Source organism: Drosophila obscura, unplaced genomic scaffold (genome assembly GCF_018151105.1).
Source record: "Drosophila obscura isolate BZ-5 IFL unplaced genomic scaffold, ASM1815110v1 contig_186, whole genome shotgun sequence".
Lineage (NCBI taxonomy): Eukaryota > Metazoa > Arthropoda > Insecta > Diptera > Drosophilidae > Drosophila > Drosophila obscura.
In genome coordinates this window covers 1,559,466-1,580,005 of record NW_024542774.1, presented here as the reverse complement: position 1 = coordinate 1,580,005, position 20,540 = coordinate 1,559,466, and the positions used below count along the sequence as shown (strand labels likewise).

Here is a 20,540-nt window from a genome sequence, read left to right as displayed (position 1 = left end):
GCTGATGATTGGAATGGGATCCGTTCCGGGCAATTTAGCCCCGCCAACAAGCATCGCTAGATTCCCTAACTAAGAACGTTCAGACTAGTCTTAATCTGGGATCGGATTAATGGCTGCATATTCAATAAATTGCCAATGTTATTGTTTCCTTTCCAGGGCCGGCTTTAGGGCAGGTGCCCTGGGCGCCAAGTTTTGGATTCGCCAAATGTCCAACTAGGGCTATTTTTTTCAAGTCTTCCAATATAAAAAGGCGGAGTCTCGTCACATGTACGCCCCAGGTGTCATAGGATCTAAAGCCGGCCCTGTTCCAGAAACTCACCACGGATCCAAGCTGGAGGAATCCACCATAAGGTAATCTTTTATAAAGACACCGTCGCGACGTTTGGATACCCTAACCGAGCAGTTTCCATTTTAAGCAGTAGCTGTCTCTTATAATAGGCTATGGTTAGGCATACAAATAAACTTAAACATTTTTCCATGAATGAAATAATAAGCAGGGTCCCTTAAATAGGTAAATCTTCAACATAATCCACCCCAGCTCAAATGTCATCTCAAGTCGCGTACACTCTTTATGTGCAATCCACTGTTCACCGATCGCAGCTTTTGGGGTTCCACGACTTGTGGAGCTTGCGGCTCCACCTTAGTCAGTCTCTGGCGATCGAACGGTGCACACCTGCTAGCGGGGTATTGGTAAGACAGCGTCGAAGCTGACGGCGACGGTGAAGTGAAGTAGGAGTCGCGCGAGTGCGTGTGCGTAGAAGCGAAAGAAAGAAACGAAGAAGCAACAACAACCAACACAAATTGAAGAAGCCACTCTGCCGGGCATGTACGTGTGTGTGTTTGTGTGTGCGTGCTTAAATCTATGAAAAGTGAATAACTAAAACGAGCTCAAAGCTACAAAAGTGTGTGCGTGTGTAAGAGAGTGAGTAAAGTAAAAGAAAACAACAACAAAAAAAGAGTGTTTTTTGTATCTCTAGAAGAAGCAGCCGCAAAAGGCAAATATGTAAACGTATAAATGATATTTGCGTGTATCTCTCTCTCTCTCTCTCTCTGTGTTTGTGTGTTTGTGTAGAAAAGCAAAAATATATATGTACAGCAGCAACAAAAACATCAAAAAAACTTTCTTTTTTTCGCGCTACCTTTTGGCTGTAACTTTGTTTTTGTGTCTTGCGGCTTTTGTTTATTGCATTGTTGTTGTTTCACGAGTGCCGCTGTGAAATTTGTTGCAAATTTTATAATTTGCCCAGTGTGTTGCACCTTTTCGCTGCCTAATTAACGGGCCGATTTGAAAAATATTGAAAAGAATGTGAATAAATTAAAATTTTGTGGAAGGAAAGAAAAACGATTTAAAATAACACAAGAAACAAAACTGCAGAAAATTAAAAGAGACGCAGCGCGACACTGCACTCCTAGCCGGATGCGCTCCTCCGTGATCAACCTGTCTACCCACACACACGCAGGCACACAGGCACACAACTTCCCTCCCTGCCTGTCTGTCTGTCGTCTTGCCTGCAATGTGATCTGGCCTGTCCACTCTGCTTAAATTGCCAAGAGCGCCTGCCCCTGCTCACCCCCTGCCGCTCTACTCTATGATACTCCCCACTCAAGTGTCCCGTTCCAGCATTTAATACTGTTACTTGTGCCATTTTGCGCGCACTTGTGCCAATTTTGTATGCAGCAGTAACAGCAGCAGCTGCCTCTCCCCCCTCTCCATACTGTGCTTGTCGCTTGATTTTTGCTTTTCGATAATTTAAAGCTAACATTCCTTCAAGCCACAAAACCGCATTTCTTGCAAACCCCTTTGCTCCACCACCACTCCAATCCGTCTGCGTTCCGTTTGGGTCTGGCTGGCTGGCTTTCGGAAATCTTCAATTTGTTGTGCCTTTCCGTTTTTTTTGCAGTTTTGTTTTTGGTGAAATTCGTTCCATTATTAACGTTGCTTATGTGCAAAAACTAATTGAAAATATCGTGCAATAGAAAGAGAAATAGAAAAGGAAAACAATAATCAGAAAACATCAATCACAAAAATCTGGCGAATTGCAATCGCATGATTAATGGCAGCGTTTTGAGGTGAGTCTGAAATGCAGGAAAAGTGCGGGGACGGGGAAATTTGTGGACTGCGTCTTACGAGGGTCGTCTGTCTCAGATGAGCATTTTTCACTCATATCTGAGATTCTTAAGTATCTGCAATGAATCTGCAAAGTTTGCGCGGCTGCATATTTAACGGAAAGTCATACAAAAGTCTTATGCAACTCTCTCCTGCTTCTGGCGAAGGCAGACACCACTCCTCTCTCCAACAAAAATGAGGGTTGCGCAACAGAAAGAGCACCAAAAAAAAAAACATACACAAAAACCTTTATGAAAATTCCATGAGTCATTTAACCCGAGAAGATGGAAAAAACAAAACTAATCACCAGCTGCAACTTCCGTTGGGGTGTTGAAAACGTCTCGAAAAGAAAGCAAATCTGGTAAAATACATACGGATTTCGGCAGGACAGAAGAGCCGAAATGAATCCCAGACAAGCGCCAGCGTGGGCGAATCATTCATTGGAAAAGTCAGAGCAGAAACAGCAGGAAAATGATGAAATGGAGTCATTTAATGACAGACGACAGACACAATCCCAAAGCGACAACACGCCCACGAAGCAACCAATGTGTGTGTTGCTTGTTGTTTACAAGAAAACTTTCTATTTCATTCGCGCTTCTCCATGCGTACCATTACATTTTTTCAAGGTTCCACACGAAAATCCCTTTTGGTTCCGTTGTCTCAGAGTAAACAAATATTAAACAAGAAAGAAGAGCTAGCTTCAGAGGCCGAGTGTTGAGATACCCTTTTAGGTGTTAATGTACCTGGGATATTGATTGAATTGTCATGGATACAGAGACCAGAAAGAAAGATATAGTTTTCATAGATATTTGTTAAAGAGACAGATCGGATAGTTGGACTCGCATAGCGATGCGGATAAAGGAAGGATATACAGACATACTTAAGATGCGCATAAATGCTTCCCTCTCTAATAGTCTTGAAGTCTTAAACTGAGTTACTCTCTGTTAGGGTATAGTCAAAAAACCAAAAAAAACTGCCAAAAATCGTCTTTGGGCATGACTCAACCCCATGTTGCACATGTTACCGGCTCAATCCGGTCGTGTCCGGCTCTGAGATCACGTAGCAGAGCAAAACAAAGCCAGCAACCTTTACCTTTCCTTTCCTTTACTTACCTTTGCTCTGCTCTGCCATTGCCTCCGACTGTTGCCGCTTCTCTCGATGCCGCCACGATGCTTTCACTTTCCATCTAATGCACGGCAATTGCTTTTGCGGTCTGCGAGGCCTGATCTTGTTTTGGCTTCTGATTAGCAGCGACACGAGACACATTCGGTAATCGTTCGGCAAGCCCCCAGGATCGATTAGAGATCATCGCATGGTAATGGCTTTGGATATCTGCATACATACGAGTGGTACGTTTGTGTTTAGTCTGGAATTTCACTTTTGCTTTCTGACACCTCTCAACTTGTGCCCCCAAACTTTCGCTGCAAGCCAATTTCTGTGCGCGCAGACTCTGGACATCAATCAAAATTAGCATTTCAATCAGCTGAGAGTGCAGTTAGCTTTTTGAATGAAACCTTTAGCTCGAGATTTTATGTAATCATCGAAAAAGTTTTTCTGAAAGTATTTCTTTTTTATTGGGCCCATCAGAAAACAGAAACTAAGCTGGAAAACGTCTTTACATAAGAGAGGGGCAAGGGTCAAAGCAATTGTAGAGCACTCGGGGGACTTTTGATGGCCTATAGCCTGGGGCTGACTGATGTAATGTGTGTAGTGTAGTGGCAGAAACAAAAGACTCAAGCCACAAACTATAGAATACACTTTGCTTATTTTTCTAAAAAGTTTTTCTCTTCCTTTTTTGCAGCATAAATCTACATGAGGAAAGCAGAAAGATGCCACCACAAATTTCAATTCAACAATAAAACAATCTAAAAAAAACACACACACACAACAAAAACCACAGAAAGATAGAAAACCCCAAAGTGTGGCACAGAAGCAAGGAGGAGGCTGAAGAAGGAGCATTGAATTTATGCAAAAATGCGACGAAAGCCACAAAACTTAACAGAAAGTAAACAATCGAGTAGTAGAGACGAAGACGCAGACGCAGACGGAGACGAAGGCGGCGGAACTGTCCATAGAGGTGGCACCTTCTCAGCGTCAGCCTTCTCCAACGATCCCAACAATAGAATGCCAAGAGACCATCGACACATGATGGCCATGTGGCTGGCATTGCTGTTGTTGTTCGTACAAACAACGGGTAAGTGTTGGCATAAAGAAAGAGGGAGGGACAAAGGGGGGATACAGTGACAAGCGCAACAAGAGAATTTCACATGAATTCTGTTAATAAATTGAACCTTAATTGTGAGTCAGGGAACAGCCAGCCACCAACTTTCCCGATTTGAGAGGATGAAAGTTTCCGATAGATAATTTGAGAATTTTCAGAAACAAGCGAAATGTTTGCATGGATCCCCGTCTATACCCCGTCCACTGGTATTATAAAAATTTGTAGAACCAAGAACCATTTAAATTTATAAAATCTACATCATTTCTATGGAACTCGAAGCATTTAAAAGAGCTTGAAAAAAGAACATTTTTTCTCCCAATATTCGTACGTGTGCCGATGAAGATGCTCCGACACGGCTTGTACGTGCCTCTTCTTTAGCTGTTTTGTGTTGTTTTTAGAAAGCTTGCGTTTGCTGCATAATTTATTAGGCGTTACTAAGAATGCGCATAGGTTTGGTGGCTCCCCAGCTCGTTTGGTCTCGTTGCAAATGAAAAACTGTGCCAAGCGTAATGAAGTGTACCGCGAGACTGTACCTGTACCCTGTACTCAGAGGCACAGCACAGTCTATCTGCCTGTCTTTCTATCTGTACACCCGCACAGTTGTGTTCAATTGTTTTGGGCCGCCTGCCAAGAAGTTTGTTAATTTTTGCTCTTTCTGCCACTGAAATACGGGTCTGACCCACTCTGCACTCTGCCGCATATCTCTCCTGGGATCTCTGCAGTGTGGGGGAGGTGACACATTTGAAATGTCTCAAAAATATATTTAAAATCCATCTCGAAACTGGGTTGCCTCCTAGACAGTAATCCGGTGTGAATCATGGGTTTACTTTGGATTGCACAATCGCGATTATTCATGCCGCGATTCATTGGGATGGGCTTGGACATGGGCTGGCCTGGGTTTTTGTTTTTCTGTTGCCTGTTGGTCGTTTTTCTTTGTCGCTTACCAAGTGCGTGACGTGCGTAAAGTCCAAGTTAATTAATGTTTATTATGACTCGACCAGACGCGGGTTCATAATCGCCGAGTGTTAATGTATTGGTTATTATATAAGCTAAGTGAAGTTAAATGTCATTAAACAGATGGCAAAAAGTAAGGAAAAACTATTGGAAATAGAGGAATTTTATACCATACATGTGTTTCTTAACAAATTAAACTAAAAATACATATGAAACTTGTTATAACCAGAGCATACCCTTTTGTTGTTCAAATAACTTTGTTCAACTTTACTTAAAAGAAATGCATTCTCGTTAATTATTTATATTTGCATTTAATTAACATCCCCTTCCATCACCTTTCATGCCACAGCATTTCCCATACATTAAAACTACGAGTAAATTCCCCAATTAAGAGCCGTACCCGTAGGTTTGTGGAATGCATTCCACATACATGCTCTCATGCACTGCTTGCTTCTGCACTCCAATGGAAAGCGCAGCATTAGGCAGCCACTGTAACCGTTTAATTGCAATACATCCAACCCCCTGGTGGAGGGGGAATCAATTAAAGCTAACTGCACTGTTTACTGGGCCATTTGAGGCAGTACCACTTGTGGCTGTAACTGGAATTGGAACCTTTCATGCAGCTAATAAGCCTTTCGTATCCAAATGGAATTTACATAAACCTGCAAACAAGGTAGCGGCTAAATTGGGTGAAGTGAAACGATGTGAGAGACCAGCCAGGCAGCAGAAGGCAGCAGGCAGCAAACTTAATTAAAAAGAATCTTCAATTGAGTTATGGCTTAAAGAAACAGAAGAAGAGGCAATGCCATGGTAACAGTTACAGCCCATCTAACGGCGTTTCTACTATAGGTGGCCGGCCTTCGATATTTGTGGAACTATAACGAATCTTTGGGACGCACCCCCCTGGAAAAGTGTCAAAGAAAGCGCCATGAGTCGTCCGTTTATTTTCCAGAGTCATGGAATCATTGAACGAAACAATCGATGAATCGATGGGGAGAGATTGACTGCGGTGCCATGACACTCTAACCCATTGACTTACTCCCCTCTCTCTCTCTCTCTGTTGGATCTTTCGTTTTCATCTCTCTTTGGGTTCCAACTGTTAAGCTGATTACATTTTCAGATTAGCTTCTTCCACAAACAATTTTTCCTTACAATTTTTGTCAGTATTTTCTTTTTGGCACATTTCTGTTACATGGCCCACTTGCCACAAAGAGAGCCAGAGAGGTGCAGCGAGACAGAGACAGGGAATTTATAAATAATAAAAAAAAGAAAGAAAAAAATTGTGGCTCAATGCACCAGAAGAAGAAGAAAAGAAGTTGCCGCCGCCGTTGACGTTGCCGTTTGCAGGCTGAACAAAAATTTATCGCTTGAGATTTTATTGGGTCAAGAGGCAGGTTGGCAGGTTTTTTTCGTGGATTTAGTTGGGTCTTTCTCAGATCTGATGTGTGGATTCTTGGTGGGCTTCGGGCACCCAAAGTCTCTTGGAATGTTGACGCAATTAATTATGGGGATATTTTTATGAACAGGTGTGCCGGAACCCTTAAGGTGAGTGATCCATGTTGAAGAAGATATCGTTCGAACTGTGAGTGGAGATCTTTTACTCCTCTTACTTGTGGCAGAGTTCAATTTAATCTTCGATACTCTGGAGCATGTGATGCTCGTAATCAGACCACATGCTGCTGATCTTCTGCTGATCTTTCGTTTTCAATTAACGTAAACGTTTCCACGCATTCCCTTTCGGAGATCATTCAATCGAAGGCGAGCACTGCCTGAGCTTGAATGCGGCACCCAATCACAACATGAAACTGAGTCCGAAGCCGTATCAATAACTGCATACTTTCCCTTTCCCGTGAGAAGAGATACTCTCTCGGAGTTTCGGATAAAAGATGCCCAAAATTGTACAATAAAATTCGGCACAACGAAAGTTGCACACACACACACACCCAAAGAAAGAGAAGAAGGAGAAGTAGAAGGAGAAAGAGGAGAGAGAGACTCCCATTGGGGCAGGTAGACTGAAAGAAACATCTCTGAACCCACAATTTATCTCGTTTTTGGCTCCATGTTCGTTCTTCTTTAATGGGTTGTCCTGCCCCCAGCGGCGGCGGCGTCAGCAGCTCTGGGCCGCAATTCAAGTCTCACAGAGAGAGGGAGGGAGAGTGGGAGAGAGGAACCCTTTCATGTCGCGGCGTTGACAATCAATGGCAATCAATGAAGATATGTTGCCCCTTTCGAACCGGTTCGCATTGGAATCTCTTAACAGCTCACATTCTTCCATTGCCAATAATAATTTTTGCATAAACAAAAGACTTGGACAACAAACATCCTTTTAACGCATGGAAAAACATAATATTCTGTTTAGTTTTTTAGTTCAACAAAATTTTTAATTTACTTTTAATTTAAAAGAAATCATTAATTTTTCAGGATTTTTTTTTAATATTTAAAAGATTTTCATCAGCTTAAGAACTACAAATATTATTTTGCCGCAAATATTTTCCATGAATTCCTCAACAGAAAAGTTATGAAAAAATTTCAAAAAGAAATACGAACATAAAAAGTTTTGAAAAGAAAAAGAATCCGAGTATCTGAGTAATCTGGAAGGTAAAGCGCCGTTAAATGGGTGCAGTTAGGTGTCACGCACACACCTGTCTGTATGCCTGTATACGAGTATATGTATGTATGTATCTGGGTTTACGGGCCTAGCATGACACAATAAAGCCCACGCACACACGCACACAGATACAGACAGACACAGACACTTTACCCATTTCCACTATTTGGCACGCAGTCAGAAGAAGCCTAATAAAAAGCTGGCTTACAGACAGAAAGACAGACAGAAGAGTTTATGTTGTATATAGCTATAGATTCTCTTTATATATAGAGGAGCCGGTTCTGTTGGTCACTTGTTGTAGATTTTTATTTGACGTATACACACAGATACAGAAACAGAAACAGAGACTTGAACTTGTCACAGACCATTAAGACCATATTGGCCGGCAACTTGTTTCCGTTTGGTGGCTACTGTGGGTACATTGACACAGTTTCATTTGGTGAGAAGAAACATAGAGCTGGAGAAATGGAGAAATGAAGAGCAGAGAGCAGAGAGCATAGAGAGAGAGAGAGAGAGAGAGGGGGACTTATCAATCAATAAATTCTCTTACAGCGTTCTCTAAGCCACGTGGAACGTGTTTCTCTGACAGATTCGCCTGAAGGCCCGTCATTTCTGTGCCCATTCTTTTCAATGTTGTCGCATTTCTAGTGTTCTATTTATTCTTCTTGAATTTAAAATATGATTTTTAATTGTTCAATTAGTGCTCCCCTCGCTCCATCACATCGCTGGGTTACTGACCCAAGAAGCGGCTTGGGAAATACAAAACTATTCCCGACACAAGTGGCAGGGCAGGGGCCCGACAAAGATTTCAACTATGCGCCAGCGCATTCTTTATCCAGAGATCGTGCAGATCGCTTATCGCCTGCTAAATTGCAGCTAGTTATAGGGTTACAATCTTGTTTCTGTTTCTTTTTCTTGTTTCTTTTTCATGGACAGGCACTGGGGACTGCGGCTGCGACTACGGCCATTAGCGCGATTCTGGCCATTGTTCTGGCTGGAACTGGAATGCGTTGTAGCGCTCTTCTTGTGGCCTCTTCTTCCCCCATCTGGCCGCACTTAATTAAGCATCTCTTTGGGCAGAATTAGATTTCATAAGTGGCGGCAATTAACTCGTGGATGCCTGCAGCAAACCATTGCTCTCCATTCATATGCGAGGATGTTTTCCAGTGTTCATTTTTCTTCGACTTCGAGCCCATTAAAGCCAACAGAGCGCATCCAGCGGCTGCTGCTAATAAATTTCCCTCTCCTTTTGCTGTTTGTGTCTTGGATTTTGGCTTAGACATGCCCCTCCGCAGGGGGCGCGCAGGCAGCGGAGCGTAACCAGCAGCAGCAGCAGAAATGCAGTCCGACTGCAACCGGCTTTGGCTTTGGCTCTGAGTCTGGGGGTTTAAGGCGGTTAGATCAGAGCCAGACCTTGATTAAGGTCATTCGCTTTGAAAAAAAAACCTTCATTCCCAGTCCCAGGGTCCAATACAAAGGATGCCACAAAGTACACTCGAAGAAAAGGAAAGTTTTTGCTCAGCTTAGGATGGAATATTTTAAAGATAAAATTAACTATTTCCTCTAGCATTCTTATGTGCACTTCTTCGATTTGGGTATACCAAATGGTAAGACACGCGCTGCCAAATGCAAAACTCCAAAACGCCAAAGGCCAAACGTCATGGTCGAACAGAAAGAAAAGCGAGAAGATACGAGCATGGCTATGGAAAATCAATTTTCCAGTGAAATTTCACTAGACAACAACTTCAGTCTGAGTCTCAAGTGAAGTGAAGTGAAGTGAAGTTGTCTTTTGGTCTTGGAACTTCTCTTCTCATTCGTCTTTCTGTTAATTGCAGCTCATGCATTTCAGCTGGATAGACACGGCCAGAATGGGGGAAGAGGAGTAGACACATTTCAAGTTCTTTTCAACACTCCAGTGCTCCGTCTCCCTCTGGTGCTGCTGTTGCTGCTGCTGCCCCATGGCCAATTGTTTGTGCAGACACAGCCGTGGACAGACAACAGTCGAGTGATTGTCTGAGAAGTTCCTCTATTTGCTTTGCTAATGAAATATCTGCCGTACATTTGTATCCACGGAGTGACGCTGCATCCGTAGAATCCATTGCAGCCGTCCCACGCCACGACTTTCCTTTGTGGCTCAATTTTTGTTTATAGTTTTACGGCCGCCCAACACAACGAAAGTTCCGTGCCCCAAGAATGCCCCACAGCAAATCAATTAGCACTAAATCAAATTTTAAATGCCACAACATGGACAACGCCCTCAAAAAAGAAGTTCACCCCGACCGGACTGAAGCTGGAAGCTCGTGGAACTTGAGGCGTGCCTCACAGATGATGGGTCTGTGCGATGGGCTCTTCCTATAAAAGAAATCTTGGCCAAAAGCCCAAGACCAAGAGTCTATGGCTTACGTTTATGGCTGGAAAAAGAAGAAATGTAAAAGCGAGTTGGGGATTAGATTCGTTTAGATATATTGTTTGAGATTGCTTTGAGTAGAGTCGAGGAAATCGTTGTATGAGAAATGTGAATGTCGTTATGTGATATTTAGGCTCGGCCAAATGCTGCCTTTATTGAGAGCTCCTAACTATGAAGATGAATCAGTTACATTCATGGCTATAAATGTCTAGGCTTTGTTTAAGTTGAGCTAACCTTTTTTTTTTACATGTGAAAGACTTATTTTGTATACAATTTCTATGAAGATTCAGCTTTTTATTTGTATCTAAATCCAGCTCAAAACTCGAATAACATACGAATTAATATCTCACATTGTTTATGTTTATTTGAATTATTTCCTGCTTTCAATTACCTTCACTTTCGGCTCTTAACTTGTGGCATTATTTATATACATATATTCGTAATTACATAAATGCATTTATTTATGGTGAAAACATGACCAATTGTCGAATTTTGTTGGCTTTGCAGCTAACCATAAAATGTTATTATTGCACAATCAGTGATCCACCTGCTACTCCTACTCCTCCGTCGAATGTGTGTGTGTGTGTGTGTTCTTAGGGCAGACATGTCGTATGCGTAATGCGGCCCTGTACGTGTGCCAAATATTGAAGTATTTCATAAGCAATTATCCACGCTAGCTCCGGTCTGGCCTTCCCTCCCAGTCGACGGATCTAATGTGTGTCTCTGCCCCCTCCATTCGAGAAGTGCAGCGAAATAGAAAGTGATTTTCTGTCGTCAGTTTGGAGGCGCTGAAATTGCCAATTTGAATGGAGCAGGGAGAGGTAGTTGGAGACGTTGTTGGTGTGTAGGTTGAGACACAAATCGTGCGGCCTCCTACCACTCCCAGTCCCCTTTGTCGTGGGCTGAAGTGGCGTTTAAATTAGTGTAGGCAAGCGCTGGAACTAATGACGATGTTGCTGCTGCTGCTGCAAGTACAAGTACGAGTACGAGTCCACTGTGTTGCCACGGTCTCGTCTCTGAGTTGTCATCCAGCCAGGGTGCATTCAACCCGGCATACAGCCCCGAGAGTCCCAATTGAAAGTCCCAAATTTTACTTTCATTTGTGGCAACAGCAACAGAAGCAGCAGCAGCCGCAGCCTGTTGTCCGTGAAAGTGCTGTGCATGCAATTCAATTTTTGAGATTTTTTTCAAAATTTGTGTTACACATTTACCCAACTATGTCCATGTCCAGATCCATGTCCAGATTCAGGTTCAGGTCCGAGTCTGATAATTTCACAGCCGCCGGCGGCGGATCAGAGCCACAGACAGACTCACTTTCAGCCAATTCAATTTGGAATCGATTAAAAGTGAAAAACTGAAAAACAGAAAAACAGAAAAACAAAGCGAGGAAAGTGAAAACTGTGTCTCTGGCCATATACGAGCTGCCTTTTGTCAGAGCTGGCCAAAAGGAAGCGCTAATTATATTAAGTAAATGAAAACAAAAATGCCAGCAAATAAAGCGAGTAGAAAGTGAAACAAAGTATTTCATATTTCAATCAGTGTTTGATTCCCGTTTAGAGCGACAGGTGAAAGTGAGATCTGTGCCAGACACGATCGAGAGCAGCCCAGCAGCACCCCCAGACAGACCCACAATTGGGTTAAGCTCAATAGCTAAACGAGTGTTCCGCAGTGTTCCGCAGTGTTAAAGTGTGAATTATGAGCCCAGCATAGCAGATTTATGTACGTTTAAGCCTTAAACTGGTTACGGCCTGGTCTCCACTCCCCATAAAAGCCCAAACCTAAGTGCCAGAAGAGATGACATGCACTTGACACAGCCAAAGATAGATAGGATAGGTGGGTCTGGCTCTGGGTCTTGGGTATACGGGAACTCGTTCTCTCATAGGTAGAAGTAGAAAGCCAGCAGGCAAATAAATAAATCTTATCGGTGGAAGAGGTGTCAAACAATTGTTCAAATATCAGACACCTTCGTGGAGGGGCTTCGTTTTCCAGTTTTAAGTTCAATTTTGTTGGAACTGACGGCAGCATACAGTTCGCTTGCTCAGGGGAAAAAATTTGAGCTGTGACTCCCTAGGGAAATGATCTCTACCCAAAGGATTGGTCTAAAGCTGAGCAAAGATGAAAATTCAAGTACTTTTTAATCTATATTTGACTTTACTTTTGCTTTGAGTTGAGAATCACTTTGATCTTGGCCCACACACTCATCAGCTCAAAGACTCGCTAGAGGAAGTCCCAAGTGCCTGTCCCCATTCGATTGCAATCTGAGCAAACAATCTATATTTAAGTTGGCTCTTGCACATTAATCTGCAATAGCCAGAGGAAAATGATGAAAATCAGCAGCAGCAGCAGCAGCAGCAGCCACACACAGACATAGTCGTACAAATGCGAGTGCGAGTACAACATGCAATACACGACGATGTCTTGGCATCTTTTCAACGCTTGACGTAGCAATTTGTGAAATTCTTCCTACCGCAGAGTGCAGATTCAGCTGTGTGCTGTAGCTGTAGCTTAGCTATAGCTGTGTGCTGTGCTCTTGCCTTGTGGTAACTTATAATGGAATGGTGGGCCTTCACAATTGTGACAGATACGCAAGCAGCAGATTTACTTACAAGTACGACAGCGACGGCGACTGCGAGTGCGAGTGTGTAGTAAGCCTACAATTTTGAAGTTAAACCAAATATATGTACTCGCATGCATGAAAAGAGAGTGAAAAGAATACCCTCAAAGCGGCGGAGGAGCAGTTGAAGGGGCGGGGACACACTTGACATGAAAAACAAATGATGCCTGCAGAATGGAAACTGATCTTGGAATGGCCTGGGCTGAGCATTGTTTATCTCACATCACCAAATGCAAATGAATCTCGTTGACAATGACAGAGCGAAGATGGCTACAGAAGACAGCAACAGAAAACAGAGACACTGATGGAGTAGGGGCGGGGCGCAGGTGCATGTGGCAAGGTGGCAAGTGAAAAGTGAAACCTGCAACCAGCAGTGGGAAGGTTCTTTCAGGGCTGATGATGGATGAAGCGACCCAGGCCAGGGTCTAGGAATGCAAACAGCAAATTGGGAAAAGCACTGAAGCTACTCTATTTTCTCTGAGCGTAATTAGAAAATTTAAATCAACGATTTTTCTAACATTTTTTCCCTCTTCCATTCTATTTGCAGTGGCACAGCACGAGAGCATCTCACAGATCTCGCCCAAGTCGAGCAGCCAACGCAATGATCGTCTGAGCATCGAGAGCACCATTGCGGACTCCATCAATGGCCTGGCCGAGAGCCAGTCCACGCTGCAGGACGACAACGACAACGACAACGAGAACGAGACGCGGGCGGAGCGAGTCGAGCGCTCGGCCTCGCCCATTCTGCATGACCAGCACAACGCGGGGTATGGGGCGAAGGCGGGCGTCGGGCCCAACGATGTGCATTTCCCCCAGGATCAGGAGAAGGACGTGTCCGCGGGCAGGTACTTCCACTATAACATCAAGCCCACGGGCACCTACGACAGCCAGGAGGAGCAGCCCGAGCAGACGCAGAGGATCAGAGCGGGAAAAACTTTGTCGGGGAGCAGCAGCAGCAGCAGCAGCAGCTTGGAGCAGTCTTTTTTAGGGAAGGGGGGCCTGCGACCGCTTACGTCGGGGTCCCCAATCAGGCCGAGTCCGAGCAGTACTGTCACCTCGCCGACGGCGGCGGGGGCCAGTGCCACCCAGGCGCCGCATAGTCCCCGGCAGAACGGCAATCCGGACATCCAGGACATCATCACGGGCATTGTGAAGCTGCTCAACGGCAACGTCAATGTCCACGCAAACACGCAGGGCGTCGTGCGCCGGCCCTCGGCCAGCAGGATCAACAATCGGGGACCGCCGCGGATATCGGAGACGCAGAATCTGCCACCCATCGACTACGAAGCCCAGAAGCCGGGCACTTCGATGCGTCCGCCGCCGTATCCCTTCGACCGACCGGAGCGACCCTTCATCACGGGCGTGCCCATTCCCGAGCAGATTGTGCCCCTCCGGCCAGGGTTCGTCAGCAATCGGCCGCCCTGGTACCGCAACAAGCCGCGTCCGCCCATCACCACGAGTGTGGGTGGCAGTCGACGCCCCCTGCCGCAGTACAAACCCCTTCCAGGTCCCCAAGTGGTGCCACAAGCCCCACCACCCCAAGAGCAGCAGGAGCAGCACCACCAGCAGCAGCAGCAGCAGCAGGAGCAGTCGTTGCAGCCGCAGGATGACAGTGTCCTGCCCACGGATACCACCTACGACTCGGAGTTCTCCAACGAGGATGCCAATGCGCAGTACATTGAGGTATCCGACCAGGACACAGATGCCACCGGCGGTGGCGAAATCGATGATGAACTGCTGCAGCCGCCTCCTGCCGCACCCTCAACGCCCAATCCGCCCACAAGCACGCCGACAGCGCCCAAGAAGAAGCACAAGCCAAAGCCCGTCGTCAGCGAGAAGAAGAAGGTGTCGCAGGAGGAGCTGGAGCTGCCACTAGATGGTGGTGGTGGCTACACCACCATCGTGGAGACCAGCTCCGTGGTGAACACCGTCATGGGCGGCATGGCCTCCACCTACGTGCCCATGCCGATGGACAGCTCCGAGGGCCTGGAACTGGATCCCTCCACCGAGGAGGTGATCTTCATGACGGCCAGTCGCACACCCGGCCTGGAGACGAGTGCCACCTCGGCTATCAGCACCTCGGCTATCAGCACCTCGGGCATCACGACGGCCACTCCGTCGCTGTCCATTGAACCTTCGTCCTCCAAAGAACCCACCACTACCACTACTAGCACCACAACCACCTCGAGTACAACCCCGAGTACCACCTCCACCTCAACCACCACCACAACCACCACAACCACTACCGAAAAAGCGCCCAGTTCCAACTCCAACTCCAACTCTAACACCAATGCCACTCCGCCTGCCCCCTACCATCCCCGACCCGGCATCGTTCTCGACGATCCCGAATTCAAGCCCGGCGGCAGGCCACGTCCAGCTGGCAGCCAGCGACCGGTGGTGCCTCCAGCTCCAGCGCAGCCTAATCCGCCCATCCAACCCACACGGCAGCATCTGCCGCCCGGCTATGGGGAGATCTTCGATGTGACACTGTCAGCCATCCAGGGGCCGGGGCCCAAGGGCAGCGGCTCCAAGCAGACGATCAACATCAAGCCGTACGGATCGTATGGAGCGGGTGGCCAGGGTGGACAGAGGCAGGACGACATCATTGTGTCGGCATCAGGTGACGAAGGCTTCGTCTCGATCGATGGCAAGCGCACTTACATCAATCTCTTTGGTGATCCCACAGATCCGCCGGCGGGCGCCACAACACCGGCCACACGACTGCCCCAGTTGCCGGGCGCTGGAACATCTTCGGGAGGTGGTATTGTTGGTCTTGGTGGTGGTGGTTCGGGTTCTGCCTCATCGGCAGCGGCTCCACCCGCGAATGCCGTCACTCAGAGCAGCGGTGGCTATGTCGTGCCCGAAACGGAAGTGGTGGATCTCCAGGGACAGAGCCAGTCGACCGGAACGGCCGCAGGAGCAGCCACAACAAATGCGGGGCCCACGCGGCCCCACTATCGCCAGCGTCCCACGTCGCCGCCAGTGCGGATTGACACCTGCATCGTGGGCGACGATTCCACCTGCGATCAGGCGCAGCATGAACGCTGCAAGACGGACAGCGGCGTCTCCAGTTGCCACTGCAGGCCAGGTGAGGCGGCCACGCTCTTTCTCATTCAACGATAATTACTGAAATTCCATTCTCTCACGCAGGCTACTCCCGTCGCAAGCATCGGGAGCCGTGTCGTCGGGTCATCTCCTTCCATTTGGGCCTGCGCGTGGACCGCATCTATGAGCATCGCATCGTGTGGGACCACAAGCTAATGGATCGCCACAGCGAACCCTTCGGACAGCTCAGCTATGAATCCATTCGGGCGGTAAGCAGCTGCCGCCGCACAGCTAACAAAGTAAAGTCTAATCAAATCCCTTCCAGCTGGACTCGGCCATGTCAATGACGCCCTACTCGGATGAGTTTATGGAGGCCAAGGTGAACAATATCTACCGGGGAGATCCCAATCTGGGCGGCAACGGCGTCTACGTGAACATGACCCTGAAGGTGAGCGGCCAATTGCAATTCAAAGATCTGCCCACTTATGCACTGCTCCTTCCCTGCAGCTGGACGAGAGCGTGGAGACACTGCGTCCCAATCTGCGCAGCGATGTGCAGAAGCATCTGCTGGGCGTGCTGCATCGCCGGAACAACAATATTGGCAACTCCGTTCTGTATGTGAGCTCACCGGAGGGCGCCGTCTCGCCGCTGCAGGATCTCGATGAATGCCAGTCGCCGGATCTGAACGACTGCCATCCCGGTGCCACATGCAGCAACACTTGGGGCAGCTTCCGGTGTGCGTGCGAGGCGGGACTGCGCGATCCCTGGGCCGATCAGCCACAGCGAGCGGGCCGCGAGTGTCAGGCGTGTCTGGACTCGTTCTGCAACAACCATGGCACCTGCAGCTACAACGACGAGGGCAGCCAGATCTGCACTTGCGACTCGAGCCATTACGGTGCACAGTGCGAGATCGATGGCGAGGTGCTGGGCGTGGCCATAGGCGCCTCCGTGGCGGCCATCATCATCATTGTCCTCACACTGGTCTGCCTGATCATGTGGTCCCGTCGCTGGCAGCGCGAGCAGAAGAACGCCATGGGATCGCCCGTCTTTGGCTACATGAACACGGCCCCGCTGAAGTCTGCGGGACTGCCGCAGGCTGGCTACCAGGTGACGCTCGAGGATCGCATGCGGTGGGCCCAGATAGCCGATGTCATGGCCCAGACGAATCACTATGGGGTGAGTGCCTCCCAATAATCCTGCCGATTGCTGATTGCTGATCGCTTTCTTTGTGCTTCGACAGGCGGAGCCCATTGGACCCACGCGTCCCTCCTCGGCCATGTTCGCGTACCCCAATCTGGGAGCCATGGGCATGGGCATGGGCACTATAGGAGGGATGTCGCTGCAGAGCACCATGCAAATGCATCCGAGTGCCACTCTGGCGCCGCCAGTGCCATTGCCCAGGTATGAGCACAGCAATTGTTAGCCCTGGTATCCCATTCTCCCTCGTCTAATCCACGTTTCTCTTTGCACTTAGAAGACTTGGCCTGGGTCCGCGTTCTAATGGAATGCGAACGCTGGAGAATTCCAGCTCGAGCGAGGAGGAGGATCGGGCGGATCTGCTGGGACGCAATTTCCAAGTGCCACGCCCAAAGAGTCGCAGCAATGGCAGCATAGCGGTGGGTTCACCTCATTGCTACCCTCCCTTAAGCTATCCTTTAACTAATGTCTGCTTTCTGCTCTCTCTCCATTGAACCACACAGAATCAGTCGGGCATCTACTACGATGTGGACTACGAGCCATCGGGCCACGGCATTGGCAACAGCAGCGTGGATCATCTGTACGGATCACAGAACCAGTCGGTGACGCATTCATCGGGCAACAATCACATGCCAGGGCCCCAGGGCATACCAATGAGCACATACACCTCCGGTCGGGCGCCCAGCAGCTACTACATGAAGTGACCAGCGTCCCGTTGGTACTGGAGGATGGGAGCGCATCCTAGTTAACCCTGTGTACATATGCATCTGCTAGCATTAGAGTATCGATCGATGTCAGTGGCCCTAAAATACTTTTCCACTGCAGTCCCCGCGGCGACTGCAGCTGAGACGCGTTTTGTGCGGATTCCCCTGCCCCAGCCCAGCCCCTGCCCCACACATTTAGAATGAGAAGCGTAGACTTAGGACTTAGACTATCCCATAGGTTCGAATTAGGATTACGCTATGCAAAACGACAACTAATCATTAATTGTAAACTTTAAACTAAACCTAAACCTTTAAATTATTAATAATAAAAATACAATCCAGTTGAAGTCAAAACCCATGAAATTAGCCTTAGTTTGTAGCAATCTATCGATTTAGTTAGGTTTCCCCCAATCCCATACCAATATATGTATGTAGTTTGTGTGCATGTAAATAAACATAAAATAAAAGATCTTAATGTTAAAGTAAATCTGAATTTGAGAAATGTAATTGAAGGGCATAGTTATAGCAAGGGAGGTGCTTAATACAGTTTCTTTCATATTCATGATTTTAAATCTTGGCGCCCAGTGCTTCATAAACTGTAAAACTCTTGTGTCTATAGTTTCGTCCTGCTCTAACATTTGTATTAATGCCAGACACTATCTGGTCTTTGTTGTGTGAGCGGGACAACTAGCTAACTGTTGCCAGTGCTGTTAAGTTTCTACACATGTTCAATGGGCGCGCATTTTAAAATATTATACCAAATCATATTGTTGAGTAGATTCTAAATATAGAAAGTAATTTTGGGGCCCATATTTAATACAAAAAATACATTAAAAAGTGTGAAAATTAATTGAATTGTTAATATACTTAGATCAACTTTAGTTCTTTATTTTGTATAGTTTCACCATCATTAATAATCGCCACAGAGCCTCATAGTATCCGTTGATGATTTATGACAGTTCACCACTCACGTCAGAAAAGAAAACGAGAGCCACTTCAATTTATGGCAATCTGTTTTTCTGCTGCCTGTCGTTTCGGTTCACACGCATAAATACGCTTGGGAGGGCGGATGGCGCAAAGAATGAAGAAAATGAAAATTATTTTCGGACCTGCGCGCATGCGTGCGGCAGGGCTCTTGCGCAACCAACAAGTGACGGGCCACATGGGTTGGAGGTGTAACTGGAATGCCCATAAACAATATACCACACTTGAGCTCGTTATTCGTGATGGGAGAGGGTTGTGAGGAGAACGCCCTCCCCCCCATTAAGTTTTCACAAGTCAACAGCTGCGCGAAGAAGATCATCAATATCTGGCTATTAGCACCCGAGACCAGCCAAATGTCCGTCGACGCGTATGAAGTTCAATGCCGAACGCTTCAAAGCGCCGGCAAGCTAATTAATCGATACCGCGCTGCCCCCCTCGGCAATTGCTCGTGTTGAAGTGGAAAGGTCGAAAGCCCGTCACTTGGGCACCTGGATGCCTTAATTGCGCTTATTTAATAATTATCAAAACGCTGTGACTAGTAGCAGCCGCTGCTGCCTCTCTGCCTCTCTCTGTCCTCTGGGTTGCCTTGCACAAAATGTTTAATTGAAATGATTTTTGCCCACGTTGTGTGTTGACCCATTTTCGCTTCTTTTCACATAACATTTATAACATTTTTCTGGTTTTTTTTTTGTTTTTCATGTATCTTTCTTATTGCAATGACGCTGCAATCTTTCAATCGCTATTCGAGTGATTCCAACCAAATCACGTAGATGAGGCCGTGCCATGGCGTGGCGTGGCGTGGCCATAAAAAATGTCCAAGCAGAAATTCCATTAGGTTCGATTTGGCCATTGTTGTGTGCAGTTTATATTTTGTGCTGCAATTCGCACTCGTTATTGGGCGTTATTATGTCACATTGATTGATTTTAGCCTTCGGGATCTGTATCTCTCGGTTCAATCTGATTGAAATGTTCCTCATGCAGCAGATGAGACTGTTGCAACGGCAAGGGCAGGCAATCAGCGGCGCTCTAGCAACTGCAGTGACTGAACTGCCACTGAGCAAAGTTGGCGACTTGCAACAGTCGTAAAAAGCTAAAGCCATAAACACAATTCGCACACACAAAAATCTCTGTCCCCCCACAGCCTGTATTGCCAGTTTTGTGTTCCAGTTAGGCACATTGTTGCGTCTTCGAAAAACGGCAATGACAATGCCAAAGTCTGTCATTCGCTGCCGCAGGTGTTGCAGCCCATAGCTCAATGCCTCTCTGCGGCTCGTCCGACGTGACGTGTGGCAACGTGCTGGTCTTGGCGGAGGCACTGTTTGTCGTTTGTCATAATTGGGCGCGCGTGGAAGATGCGCTTCCAACTTCCTTGTTGGCATTGTTGCCGCATGTCTTGCCTGTCAATCTGTGGCAAATGAGCAAACAACACAAAAAAAAAAACTATCTTTAGAAAATCTACGAAAAATGATAACCAAACAAAGCGCAGAAGATTGACAATCACAGTGGAATTTGGCAGTGGTTAAAGAATACTCGTAGTGTTTATGACAAGGAAATGTTGTGGTAAAGGATTTGGTTCATATGGGAGTGCAGCGTTTATGGCTGGAATTGAGTCGCAGCCCCAACTAAAGCCACAAACATTCACAGATTCACATGACTCGGAGTTGGAGTGGAAGTGGAAGTTTAGGCCGCGTGAATTTGC

The 20,540-nt window shown here is 46.8% G+C and overlaps 1 protein-coding gene across 3 annotated transcripts; it reads left to right on the top strand.

The window, feature by feature from the left end:
- Positions 1-604: 604 nt before the first annotated feature.
- On the top strand, positions 605-18,326 carry LOC111079810 (mucin-5AC). 3 transcript variants are annotated; one of them, XM_022375118.2, is made up of 11 exons: positions 605-690; positions 1,902-2,070; positions 3,909-4,301; positions 13,459-15,531; positions 15,598-15,999; positions 16,062-16,225; positions 16,282-16,404; positions 16,464-17,132; positions 17,197-17,357; positions 17,431-17,572; positions 17,657-18,326. In XM_022375118.2, the coding sequence occupies exons 3-11, from the start codon at positions 4,082-4,084 to the stop codon at positions 17,855-17,857; spliced, it is 4,155 nt and encodes a 1,384-aa protein (XP_022230810.2). In that variant the 5' UTR covers positions 605-690; positions 1,902-2,070; positions 3,909-4,081; the 3' UTR covers positions 17,858-18,326. The 3 variants fall into 3 exon arrangements, with proteins under 3 accessions (XP_022230810.2, XP_022230809.2, XP_022230808.2); XM_022375117.2 differs by having other exon boundaries at positions 13,459-15,999; positions 17,434-17,572; XM_022375116.2 differs by having other exon boundaries at positions 13,459-15,999.
- The last annotated feature ends 2,214 nt before the right edge of the window (positions 18,327-20,540 follow it).